At 48.1% G+C, this 12,910-nt stretch overlaps 1 protein-coding gene across 3 annotated transcripts in view; it reads left to right on the forward strand.

The window, feature by feature from the left end:
• Positions 1-2,083: 2,083 nt before the first annotated feature.
• The window catches only part of MAN1A2 (mannosidase alpha class 1A member 2), a 144,628-nt gene continuing 133,801 nt past the window's right edge, over positions 2,084-12,910 (forward strand). For 2 of the 3 annotated variants that reach the window (XR_013928736.1, XM_080391111.1), the window contains exon 1: positions 2,086-2,918. Coding sequence is in view for 2 of the 3 variants with exons in the window: in XM_080391111.1 (XP_080247237.1) it covers positions 2,611-2,918 (308 nt within the window). In the remaining variant the exon portion in view is untranslated. Of the gene's footprint in view, positions 2,919-12,910 lie in introns of all 3 variants that reach the window. The other variant, XM_080391112.1, reaches the window with a different exon arrangement.

Raw genomic sequence — 12,910 nt, forward strand, 5'->3', positions numbered from 1 at the left:
TTGACCATCAGAGTTTTTTATTAGCTCAGCTGCTTTTCTTCCCTGGAATCCTCCCAAGTTAAACTCTCTTGGGGCTTGATTTCCATAGTACACCGCAGACCAGAAGCCCAGCACTAACCTTCATTAATTGAGTATGTCCAGCTGGGCTTGGGACATTTTTTTCACAGGCCAGCATAATTCCCCAAAGACTCAAAATATTTAGAGCAAAGTGTAAGACTGATAACAGACCTAAATGCCTGGTACTACTGTTGTCACACCTGCCCCGCTCAGATACCAGCAGCGGCTGTGCCTGGGATGAAGGGCACCCCAGCTGCGGGCACTGGCAGCATTGGTGGCAGTGGGCTCCCGGCTCTGTGCCTGCTCGACACATGCCTCAAGGCTTTCTCTCCCACTTTCCTTGTGTATTGACACTGTAAACTGGATCGCTCACCCTCCTGCAGCTCAGCTGGGGCTGAGGACGTGGTTCCCTGCAGCGAGGTGCTGCCTGCCCTTCAATCCAGCCCTCGCCCTGCCGCTCCTGCCGCAACCCGGGGATGCTGCCTTACACCCTGGCAGTCCTCCCCAGCCCAGCCAACCTCAGCCCACCTGGCCTCCCCCCTGCCTTGGTGCTCCCTCGGCTGGGATCCAGCCTGGCCTGCCAGGTTGGCTGAGCACGCTCCGCTCGCTCCGTGACCTGGGAGCACCCAGGCTCCAGCAATACCGTTCAATCTTTATCCAGTGAAAAACATCCTACTTGGGAAAGAGCTGCGGGTGTAACCTGTCTCCCCAATTTATGGGCATGCTTTTCTTTAACTCCTCTGAATGTGGTTCCTGCAGCTCACCCAGGCCTTTTATTTGACCCTTCTGTTTGCTTTTTGCATGAAACCCGTTCCAGGCCGGGCAGCTCTGCCTGGTGCCTGTGTGCAGGTGGCAAACTGTGGCTGAGCAGGGTAAAGGGGTCACGTTTAATATTTGTAAAGGGTAATTCAGTTACGGTTTCTGCCCATCACTTCATCTACGTCCCTTCTCATAGCACTTCTGCCTTGACCCTCGCACAGGTTCAAAGCAGCCAGGGGAGCCGGGTGGCTCAAATCGCTGAAGTCACCAGCCCTGGCAGTGTTTCTTGCCGAGCCTCAGCCACACCAGGCTGCCTGAACGGACCAGAACAGCTGTGCCGGGCTCAGCCCCAGGCTACGCAGGGTACGGGGCACGCTTAGCCCCAGGCTACGCAGGGTACTGGCACAGTCCTGGCATAGCTCTTGTGACATGGCTGCAGTGCTGGGGACATGTATTGCTCCTTCGTGGGGCTGGGTTGGATCTGCACAGTGTTGTCAGAAAACGGCTTGGGTTCAGCTGCCCAACTGTGCCACCCTCATGGCACCGCTGGCCCGGGGCTGGCCCAGCACGGTGGGATGCGCTTTCCCACTGGGGCAACGGTGAGTGCCGGGGGAGGCTGCAGTGCTGGTGGCGTGCAGCTGCCCTGCCCTGCCTGCCCTGCCTGCCCAGCCTGCCCTGCCCTGCTCAGCTCTGCCCTGCCTGCCCTGCCTGCCCTGCCTGCCCAGCCTGCCCTGCCCTGCTCAGCTCTGCCCTGCCTGCCCTGCCTGCCCAGCCTGCCCTGCCCTGCTCAGCTCTGCCCTGCCTGCCCTGCCTGCCCTGCTCAGCTCTGCCCTGCCTGCCCTGCCTGCCCTGCCTGTCCTGCCTGTCCTGCCCTGCCCTGCCTGGCCTGTTCTGGCCCTTCCATGCCCGTGCCATGCCATGCCATGCCATCCTGTCTCGTTCTGTCCCGTCCCATCCCATTCCACTCTGCCCGGCCAATCCCATCCCATTTCATCCCGTCCTGCCCCACCCCATCCTGCCCGATTCAGCCCCATCCCAGTCCACCCGGCCCGGCCCTGCCCATCCCATCCCCATCCCCATCCCGCCCCGTCCCGCCCCCGCCCCGCCCCCTGCCGCGGGCCCCGCCCCGCCCCCGCCCGTGCCCCGCCCCGCCCCCGCCCCTGCCCCGCCCCCCCGCCGAAGGGGCGGAGCTCCCTCGGCCGCCGCTTCCTCGAGGCCCCGCCGCGCGCGCCGCGCCTGCGCGCTGCCGCCGCGCGTGCGCCGTGGGGCCGGGGAGCGGGGCCGGGGGGGGGGCGCGGTGGCCGTTCCCGGCGCCGGCGGCAGCGGCGCGGCGGCGATGAGCCTCCGGCCGGCCCGGCTGAGGAGGGCAGGCGGGCGGAGGGACGCGGCGCCTTAGGCCGGGCCCCCGCGGCCCGTGTGCCGCTCGCCACTACCGGCGGGGTCCCGCGGCCGCGGAGCTGAGGGAGCGCCGCTGACCGCAGCCGCCCGCTCGGGCCCTGCCGGCCCCGGGGCAAGCGAGGGGGACGCGCGGGCAGCGGGGCGGCTGAGCACCCCCCCCGGGGGGGCGGGGGCCGTCGGGGCGGCCCGGCCCCCCCCTCCCCTCCCCTCCCTTTCCCCGCGCCCGGTGGCCCGGCGGGCCAGGGGGGGCCGCGGCCCGGTGCCCGCGGGCAGGATGGTGCAGCCGCCCCCAGCCCCCGCGCCGGGCCGGGAGGCGGCCGGGGCGGGCCGGGCCGGGGCCGCCGGCCGGAGGGGCTGAGGGTGCCGCGGGCTGCGCGGCGGGCGGGCGGCGGAAGGATGACCACCCCTGCCCTGCTGCCGCTGTCCGGGCGGCGGCTGCCCCCCCTCGCCCTGGGGGCCGCCGCCTTCCCGCACCACAGGGCTACCCTGAGACTGTCGGAAAAATTTATCCTGCTCCTTATTCTTAGTGCCTTCATCACCCTGTGCTTCGGGGCGTTCTTCTTCCTCCCCGACTCCTCCAAGCACAAGCGCTTTGACCTGGGGCTGGAGGATGTGCTCATTCCTCACGTGGACACCAGCAAAGGGGGCAAGAACCTCGGCGGGTTCCTCATCCATGGCCAAGGGCACGACGAGCACCGGCACAGGTGGGTGCTCACCCGCCGGGAGGGTGGCGGGGCCGGGGTGCTGGGGGCGTCCCTTCCCCTGGCTCTTTCCCGTGGCCGTGTCCATCCTCGCTCCACGGCCCCGTGTCTTCAGACATCGTCACGGCTCCCCCGTGGGTGCCACCTCGGGGTGCCACCTGGGGAGCGCTGGCCCTGGGTCCACTAGCTGCCCGGCGCGGCTGTGGATCCGGCTCCATGGTTTTTACCTTTTTCCAAGTGAATTTAGCATTCTGGCTAAGTCCCTTCTGTCTAGCGAGGGCTGGGAGGATAAACCTGAGCTCTCCTCCAGGGACCGGTTTCTTTCCTCAGCCTAGCCCCTTCCCAGGGTCAGTCGTGGAAAGAAGGGGGTTAAGTTGTGGCATTGGTGGAGACGGTAGAAGTGACTGAAAACCCGCCACATCTTTTCTCTAGCTTTCATGTGTTTACTCAAAACAGCTGCTTGTTGCTGAATAGCGTAGTAAAACTCCAATCTGACGAAGACTTCGTGCTGTGATCCGGAGGCTGTCAGCCGATGACATGCAGGATGTAGAAATAGCGTAGGTGGCACACAATCGCCTTTCCTGGCCCTTAAAATCGCTTCTTGTAATGTTATTCCAGACAAGTGGAGGTGCTGGTGGTTAAGCTTCCTTAATTGTGGTTACCAGCATAAGGAAATCGGATATAAAATAGCAGTTTGGAATAACAAGGGTGATTGTCATGCTGTGGATAGCTTTTTGGGGCCACCTAAGGCTTTGTGCGGTGCAAGCCTCTAAATGTTCAAGGCAGGGTCACGTGGAGTTAAGCCTTCAAAAGTGACATTAAAAAACTTAAATGAGGCTTATACAGTATCTTTGCATCTAACATACTTTAATTGCTTAGGTGCTTCCCTAGCACCTGGATCACAGTGAAGCCGACTGATCTCTCTTCACCGTCAAAAATGTGCAAAATGTGATGATGGGTAATGAAATACATGCTTTTCCATACTCAAATTAGTAATACAGTGAAATGTAACGAAAGGTTACTTTTGCTGATAGTGTTCCTTTGAGAACAGCTTAAAGCGTATCCTATCGATTGATGTGATATAGGAACTATTTAAAGGTTATTTGTGCTAGCTTAGAAGGGGAGGGTATAACTACCTCATCTTATTCATCTGTTGTGAGTTACATGGTATTCGGGTTGTCTGTGTATTTGTCCTTAAGGCATCTTTGCTGTTGGATGACTTTGGGCATTTATCATGAGCTTTTCCTCCCTAACTGAAAGGGCATGGATGCTTAATATTTAACAAAGGCTTCTTTTGTCTATGATGTGAATTGCTGGTGCGGTTAAATGTTGCACAAAACATAGGTTTAGACACACTCTAATGTGACTTAGAAGGTCTTATCTTTTGTGGTCGTGTTTTTTTTTTTGTTTTTTTTTTTTTTTCTGTGATCTTATTTCTTTGCTTTCCCTGTCACTCTGGTACATACAGTCAAATTGAGGTTTTAAAATAGAAGACAAATGAAACAAAAGAACAGTTCAGAAATGTTCAAAACTCCAGCTGTGACTGTTGTACCTTTTGTTGCCCAGTAGATGGGCCGAAGAAAAAGGAGTTTGTTGATGCTGATAATTCTGGAGCGATGCTCTTGATTGACCTACATATGTGGGTCCTTTTCAGGTTTCTTCTTTAAGTGTAATTACTGAGGCTACAGCTTTAGTAACGAGGTTTGTACTGGTTTTGTCTGTCATGTACATAAGCAGTAACTTACAACTGTCAGAGCTAAATGTGTTTTGCGTGTTTGGGATCTGTTCTTGAAGGAAATGGTAATCCCATCATCAGTTAACTCTCCCAGGGTTCCTCCGTTAGCTGCGAATGTGTACACCTCCCTGTGCTGCTCCCCGCCCCCCCCCCCCCCCCCCCAAACTGTCCCTGTCATGTACAGTTTTTTATGGCTGCCTCTTGAGTTATTTGAGAAAACAATAGATATTACCCTTGGTTTAGCCCTGCAAGTGTGTTTTAACTACTAAAAAAGCCCACCTGCTTAACCTGCTTGTGAGACACTTGTGTGAATGCCGCAGCAGGCATTGTGAAGCAAGGCCATGTGCTTTACTTTTGGAGCACCTTTTTTGGCTTGTTACCACGTAGTCTTACCAACAGGCTATTTGCTAACTTGGTGCTGATGTGGTGACTGTTTTCCATGGAGGAAAACACCTGTTGCCGTTTTTGTTGCTGGGTTCCTGCTGCTGGATTGGCAGCAACATGGCCAGACAGCATTTTGGGACAGTATAGCGGCTTCAGTAGTAAATTCTAGCGTACTCAGTATCTGTTTGGGATGGAAAATTGTGTTTAGCATACTATCAAGGAGCAAAGTTGTATGTCAGCTACTCCGTAAGTATTGTTTTTTGGATGGCATTGAGGAGTTACAGTACAAAAGGTAAATTAACCTACTGGTAACACAAAGGAGGGTGCAGTCTTGTATGTGGAGCGTGATGATGGCTTGACAAGCTGTATTTCCAAGAACTGCAGGACTTCAGAAGGAATCAAGTCAAAGGTCATTCATGTGAAGTATACCACTCTATCATGAAATGACAGGTGTGTTGATTTAGTGGCTAAAGGTAAGTGTTTCTTCAGTGAATGCTGGTATTGACCTGTATCAAATGCTAAAACCCACATATCATTATTATGCTGCTCCCTTGGTATATAGGTGATAATATTTTAATGCCCATTTCCCCCTACCCCTTACATTTTGAGCTGTGCAGTTTATTGGGGCATGTTCATGTTTGTCTTCTAGCAAAATAAAGCGATGGTGTACGTAGAGTCTTGTTGTGCAGCCGTGCCTTAGTGTTGTTGGGTGTGCAAACAGCCATTCTCCCTGGACTTTGTACTATACTGCTTTCCTACATCTTCCCTGCCTCCCTTAACATTCTTGAGTGTTTTTATTGTTATTGTTAGAGTGGTTACTCCTTGGTGATGTTAACAATACACCTTCCACTGACCTGTTTGTTGTTGGTTTGTTTTTTTTTTACTGTTTCTGTCCCTCTTCTCCCCTTCCAGACAGAAAAAGGTGGGAAAACCCACTCCCTTCCTGATGGTCTTATTTGTTTCTGTTTAAGGACTTGTTTTTGTAAATAAGCATTTGTTAAAGAATTGCAGTGTCCTTTCCTATCATAAAGAAAAAGAGCTTTCTTGTGAGAAGATGGTTAAAATCTGGAATAAACCTGCAATTTCTATTTTGGGAAATGGATGGGCTGTAGTGCAAGCTAATACTTATTTTTAGCTGTTCATATTGTGGGTAAGCTCTTCGTGTGCACTTGCAGGAAAATGCGTGGGGAACGGGTTACTAATATTGGAAAGGTGTACAGTGAGATTTTGCCTCTGGGAGGAGGGAGGGTGGAAAAGGCTTGTCCAGGACTTGTGAAGATATGTGCATACACATGCTTTTTAAAAATCAATTTCACTTCCCAGAGATGAATTTCTCTCCATTTCAAATAGGATATTGCAAGGATTCTGGAACGAGAGCAGCATGCTTTTGAAAAGACATCTTGTGAAACAAACTTGTGCATCACTCAAAATTTATTACGCTGTTTTGGGTAACTGTCACTTCTGCCAAACTTCTGCATCTCCCCTGCCACACAAAAACGCATAAGGTGTTTCTCACTACCCTGTTACTTTCCAGCTATCTTAGGTATTTTATTGTTTGGTGCCAGGTCTGCAAGACCGTTTTGTTTTCATTCCAAAACTTTCTTACGGTTTCTTGGCATCTAATGTATATGAGTGAGGATGCAGATGCCCTGTAATTCTCTTGATTGATCAGATTTTTTTAAAATAAGATTATCTGTAATATGAAAATTGTGCAGACTTGTTTCTTTAATGATGTGTCAAGCAGCTGTTCTTTATATTACTTGACAAAAGCTAAGATGATTTCTGTGGTAAAAGTACATTAATCTTAGAGGCAATGAGTAATGTAATTTTATGAGCTGAAAGCTGCAAAGCCACTTTGTAAGAGCACTTGGACTACTGTTGTGCCAACCATTCAGTGCCTCAGAACTTGCAGAGCTGTATCTTCAGCTGCTAAATTCCCGTGTATTACTCCAACTCATTATTCCTGCCTGTGCCTAAAAAAGCCCTAAATCAACCACCAGCCCTTATGTTATCAGATCGATAGCAGGTGCTGCTAATCCCATTGACCGCCTCAGCTGGCTTGGCCTTGGCGTGAGTAGGTGCGGATGGGTGTAAGTCACGCCTTTGACTTGGTTCCTGTGAAGCTAAGGAATATTGACTTGTGTTATGCGAAGATATAATCAGCTTGGCAGTCTGGTATGGCCGGTTGTGGGTCAGCAGCTGTATGGCAATAATCTAAAAGTGCTCGCTCTGCTCTTGCTCAGTGTATGGCTGTCTCTGGCAGTAGCAGCTGCTGTCTCTACTCTTAGGAGGTGAAAGTAACAAAAATGACTCTGAAGACCTTTCAGTCTTAATGTCGTCTTTTCAATTGTGCATTATTTTTTTTTTTTAAAGAAATGTGACAGGCCTAATATCTCTTTTTGAATACTTCTGTCTTTGGTCTATATGACTTAATTAGCCATAGTAGAAGTGGGCAGAGGAGGTAATTTAACCTCTGTTGCTCAGTGGGATCAGTGTCTCCTGTCATCCTCAGCCATGCCATCAAGTATAAAAGTGTATAAACCTCTTAGTTTTTTCTTTCCTGCCTTTACTTGAGGCACAGCTCATTAGGGTAATTAAGATTATTTGCTACTGTGATTCAGAGAGCCTGTTTTCTTCCCTGAAAAATCAGGAGCTGGTCTAGTGTCTGGGCCCTGACTCCTGCTCTGTCCATTTTTTTCTTGCATGAAATTGAGACTGTCCTCGGAGTAGACTCCGCAGTCTCTCTGCAATGTGGGTACTGAGTTTTAAGGTGAGGGGCTCGGTGTAGAAACGAGGGCTTTTTAGGGTGCAACGTGCAGGAGGTGCAGCTCCTCATGGTGATGCCTGTGGAGCTGAAAGAGGGCAGGAGTGGAACATCCCAAGTCAGGGTTCAGACACGTCTTGTATGCCTAGGGTAAGAGCTCCTGTATGTCTGGTGTCGGGCTTCAGCTGCTGAAGCTATTACAGGAGCACTGCCCATCTGTACCTGGAGACTTTTCTCAGCTGGAGTTTTCAATAGCCACATGCCATTCTCTGTTCTGGGCTCCGTTTTGAGAAGAGGCTTGAGAAGCGATGCTGGTATTGAAGATTTGTGGGAGTTTGATTTGTCTTGATTTCTTCTGGAATCCCCTTGTTTTACCCTTAAACCCCATTTGGATTTCACCTGAAGTTGTACTGGATTGCAGGAGAGGTACCCTCTTGTATTATTCCAAAGATTTTTCTGAAATTAGCGTGTTATGTTGTAGGCTGAGAAATGCTTTCATTGTGGAATTACAAAATGCAAATTCTAGACCATCTGTCTAGATGTCCTCCCTCCTCCCCCCCATCTGCTGAACAGCCTACATCATATGTACAATGATGCTTTCTTCAAGTTATCTTGCTGTACTCCAGTTTGTCAAAGTATTTCCTGTATTATGAAAAAGGAGTTGAGAGCTGGTGTTCTCCAGTTCTTATGCTTTCCAGGTTTGGTTTTGGTTTTTTTTTTCTCCCCCAAAAAAGTTTTAACTTGTAGCTCACACAGAAACCCAACAGTGTCTACAAACTGGAATGCAGTCGGGCATGGGGAACTGGCAGAAAGTTTGCCGGCTGGATTTAGGCCAGCTAGTGGGTGGGAGGCAGTAGCACTTTGGTTCATTCGGAGTTTTGGAGATTAAAATCTCAAAAGAACCTAAGTATAAATGTGGGTTGCTTGATGATGGTAGCAGTGTAGGCAATAGTAAGAAGCATGGCTAGTTGTGGGCATGTTGCACTATAGGAGTTCTCCCATCTTCTGGTCTTCTCGATTTGCTGTAGTAAACGCAAATGTTTCAGTCCTCCCCAGCTAGTTCTGAGTGACAGGTTTTTGCTTCCTTACAACAAATGTGTGTAAAACTAATGGTGAGTTTGGTGACATCGTGGTGTACGTGTTTTCAGCACAATTGAACTGAGGCAGAATGCGGGCGAAGAGGAAGCATTTTGTAATGACTTTTTTCTCTTCTTATGCCATTCCCTGGGAAGCCTGTAAAGTCCAAAACGCGGTCAGTGCTCGTATTCCACCACCCCAGGCTTTCGTCCGCGCAGCGCTGGGTGTTGAGGACCCGGCCTGGCGGGTGGGCCGCCGCTGTTGGGGCTAGCAGCGGGAGCTGGGGCGCGTGTTCGGGTGTAGCTCCTGGGATTTGTTCTTTTCACCACCAGTTGCAGGCTCAAGGGAGTGCTATCACCTGTCTTAATTCAGCAGCGAGATACCACTTTATTGCTAGAATAGATTAGATTCAGAACACTGTTACAAGTTAGCTGTTTGTGGGGAAAGGAGCGTTCAGCAGGCCCACAAGGTAGTAAGGCAAGAAAGGGGAAAACCAAGTGCCTTTCCCCAGCTGCCCCAAAGCTTGAAATAGAAAGTCGGAGGCTCTCGATGTCCTGTATGACTAACTTTTCTGAAGTACCTGCGTTACAACGTAGATTTTTACCTCTTACTTGATCGATATGACTTCTGCTATTTGTTGTTAAAGTCAGCAAATACATTTTACTTTATTCGTTCTTGATACAATAAGGTAATACACTTACTCATGGGGGGGAAGTATTGGGAAAAGCTTTGAGAGCTGCAGAGTTCTGGCAATATAATGTTTGCTCATAAAATTTGTAGGCTTTTGGTTCCTTTTGTCTTTATGTTGTCTGATCTAGAGTCCTGTACAGAGCAAATAAGGTACCTTCATCCATTCATTTGCTCAAATAAAAGGTCAGGAGTTTCGGTATTATTTGTGTCGGTTAGTATTTGCAGATTTCAAAAAATAAGGGAGCTGATTTTCCCTGGTGAATTCTATTCTTGTTTTTTGAGTACCCAACCAGGTACACTGGTGTTTCTAAAACAAAACAAAAAAATTGGTAAGATATTTTATAGGTTATTTATTAACCTTTTCAAAGCTAGAGACTACTTTTAAAAGGCTGCTTTAGCCTTGTCTCCCCAGGAAACAAAGTTTGTGTGGCTGTGCCATACGTTCATTTCTAGCGCTGGCTGACCTTGTGCTGTTCTGTTCCCTCTTTCTCCCCCGTGACATCCATCAGCAGCAAAGGGTGACCTGTCAAAATAAGTATGTTTCTGTACCTTGTAAATATCTCAGGGCTGGGTGAAAGATAAAGACCTTAATTAGCAATGGTGCTGAAGGAAGAACTGCAGCCATGAGCCCAAGAATCCTTTGTGGTACTTGTTCTGCTGGTCAGCCTGTGCTGGGGTAGCTCTGAGCCAGCCCCAGCACGTGTCCTCTGTTCTTCCCTCATCACTGGAGAAGGGTGGCTGGAAATCAACACCGTGGTGGGAAAGGGCTGGGGTTTGTGGGGTGCCAGTAGTGATGGGGAGCATTGCTGAGGCGGTGGGAAACGTTGGGAGAGAAAGCTGAAGGCTGTTGAGGTGTGAAATACAGGGCTATGTTTATTCTGCTCTCTGCAGGTTTTATTCACCCAAATGTTGAATCATATTTGTGATTCTTTCTGCCTTCTTTTTAAAAATACTCTTATGATGCAAACCATGAACTGGATTACCTTGCATATGGTGTTCAGCACATTAATGTTTTATGTGCTTTCTTACTTGTTAGCCACCTCTTAAACCACCGGAGGATTTTGTAAGTGCTTGCCTGACTGCTTGCTGCAGGGCTGCCATCGAGGCTTACGGTGATCAGGTAGCTGTTCTCTGTGATTCCATTTGAGAGCGCAAGCTGGAGGTTTTTATTTGGTTTAACATGACCTAATCTGATTGGTACGGCATGAGCAAAATCACAGCTGTACGAGAGTGCATACGATGGAAGTATTTTCTTGCTGTATGAAGTTTTAAAAGCTCTTAAATGAGGTTACTTTGTGTCTATTAACACCAGCATGCAGAAATGTAGGTTTTCACATTTAGTATGTGCTGGTAGCAACTTCTGCAAGATGACATGCATCTCAGCTGAGGTTTAGCCCTGTTTGTAGGCCAGCAGAGCATCTGGGGTTTGCACAGGCAAGGTACATAAGTAGTTTCTCCCTCTCAGTAATTTTGTTACTGTATTTCCCTGGGACCTGCTGGCATGTTGGATGTCAGCATGCATGACATGGCTGGAGTGTACGGTCAGGCCACTTACGAGCAGGTGACAGTCAGTGGTAAATCAAACTAATCTGTTTTCCTTTTTATTGGATCAAACAACGTGCTCACAAAGAGTAAGAAAAACATCTTGTGTATGGGAACGGCATATCCCTTAAATCCTTCAGTGGGAAGGGGAGGATGACGTCTGCAGTGTTCTTGCTCTGAATATCCTGCTGGATAAGTAAACTTGTGCTTTAGGTTTAGGTTTGCTTGTGGTTTAGGTTTGTTGCTGGCAAAAATAGCTTTTCAGCATGTGCTGTGTCCTCGGCAGATGTTTCTTGGATATGTTGCTATCTTTACAAATGTATTGTTTTGAGTGCTATTTACTATTTTCCATATGCATATTAGGGGATCTGCTTTTGCTCCAGAATACTTATGTCCTTTCTGTGATATATTTCAATAAAATCATGATCCAGAGCTGACTTTCTGGACCACAGACTTCCTGGTTGTTTTAATTGCTTCTGTGAAATAAAATTTGCCTTATGCTTTAAGAACAAAACTTGAAAAAACACTTGCCACTCCTCTGGGCTTGAGATGATAGTAGTAGTGGGAAAGATGCCTCTTGGAGAAGAGGGCAGTTATTTTTCTGGATAAGATACAATATTCTTCCCTCTCTTTTTTTTCCCCCCAAACAAAGAGAAAATCCAGTCCTGAAAAAACTAGTGTGAACTAGTTTGACTAAGAACCATGTTTCTAGTGACCTTTTAAATCTCTTGTTAATCAGGTTTATCTTGGAAATGCTGAAGACTGTTTAATTCTAAACTGAATAATTGCAGATGATACAAGAATGTGTCTGTTTTCCTGGTGCTATAATCACACATCCTTAGTTTCCTAAAGGCATCTGTTCTGCTGTCATTGGCTTCTATTTGAGTGGAAAGTGTTTTCCAAATTATTAAGTAACGCATGTATTGAATTCTAAGTTGCAATCCATGGTGTTTTGGAGAAGAAAATACTGCAGAGGGGTGAGCTTTTCTGCATCACAGAGTTCTGGTGGTATAAAGGGTGTTCAGGGAATTCAAATTTCTACTTTTGTGAATAATTCCACCTTCTAGAGATCGTGGAATCTGTGGCAATTAAAATATTAATGGGTCTGTGAAACAGCTGTTTTCCAGTAAATAGGAAAAATCAAAACAAGTAAGTGGTGCTAAGAATTAGATACATTTTTAACTTCAGTTTTATCACTGTATTTTGCATGTTATTTTAACTGGTTGTTGTTGCTATGAACTGTTAAAAATGCTGATTTAGGTACTTAAACAGTCAGGTTGAATCTTCTAACAGTTAGTTATACTTGTGAAATTGGTCCAGATCAGTGTAGTGAGAAGTTCATACAGTATAAATGTTGTGCCTGTTTCTGTCTGAAATTAATTACTATTTCCCATCCCAGATGATGGAAGGGAACTTAACTGTACTGCAATAACTGCCACCCTGATAACTGAGATTATTTTTTTTTTGTAGTTTTAGATCATGTCTGGGAACTTTCTCATATTGAGGGACAGATACCTACGGAAGGATACCAAGGTATCTGTATATATGATATCCGTAAACTACTCAGTGAAGTGGATAATCAGTTGTTATTGCTGTCACTTCAGTGCTTGCATGTGAGACTAAAACCAGTGGCTAATGAGGTGACTGATATTCTACTGGAAGATTTTATAAATAACTTCTGTATGAACTTGGTTTAGCTTTTTCTTGTGGTGATACTGGCGAACAGAATGTTTGGGAATAATTCAAAGTTGTATTGGTAACCAAAGCTCTTTTATAAAACCCCATCAAACCCCATCAAAAAAC

This window comes from Falco punctatus (genome assembly GCF_963210335.1).
Source record: "Falco punctatus genome assembly, chromosome: 6".
NCBI classification, from domain to species: domain Eukaryota; kingdom Metazoa; phylum Chordata; class Aves; order Falconiformes; family Falconidae; genus Falco; species Falco punctatus.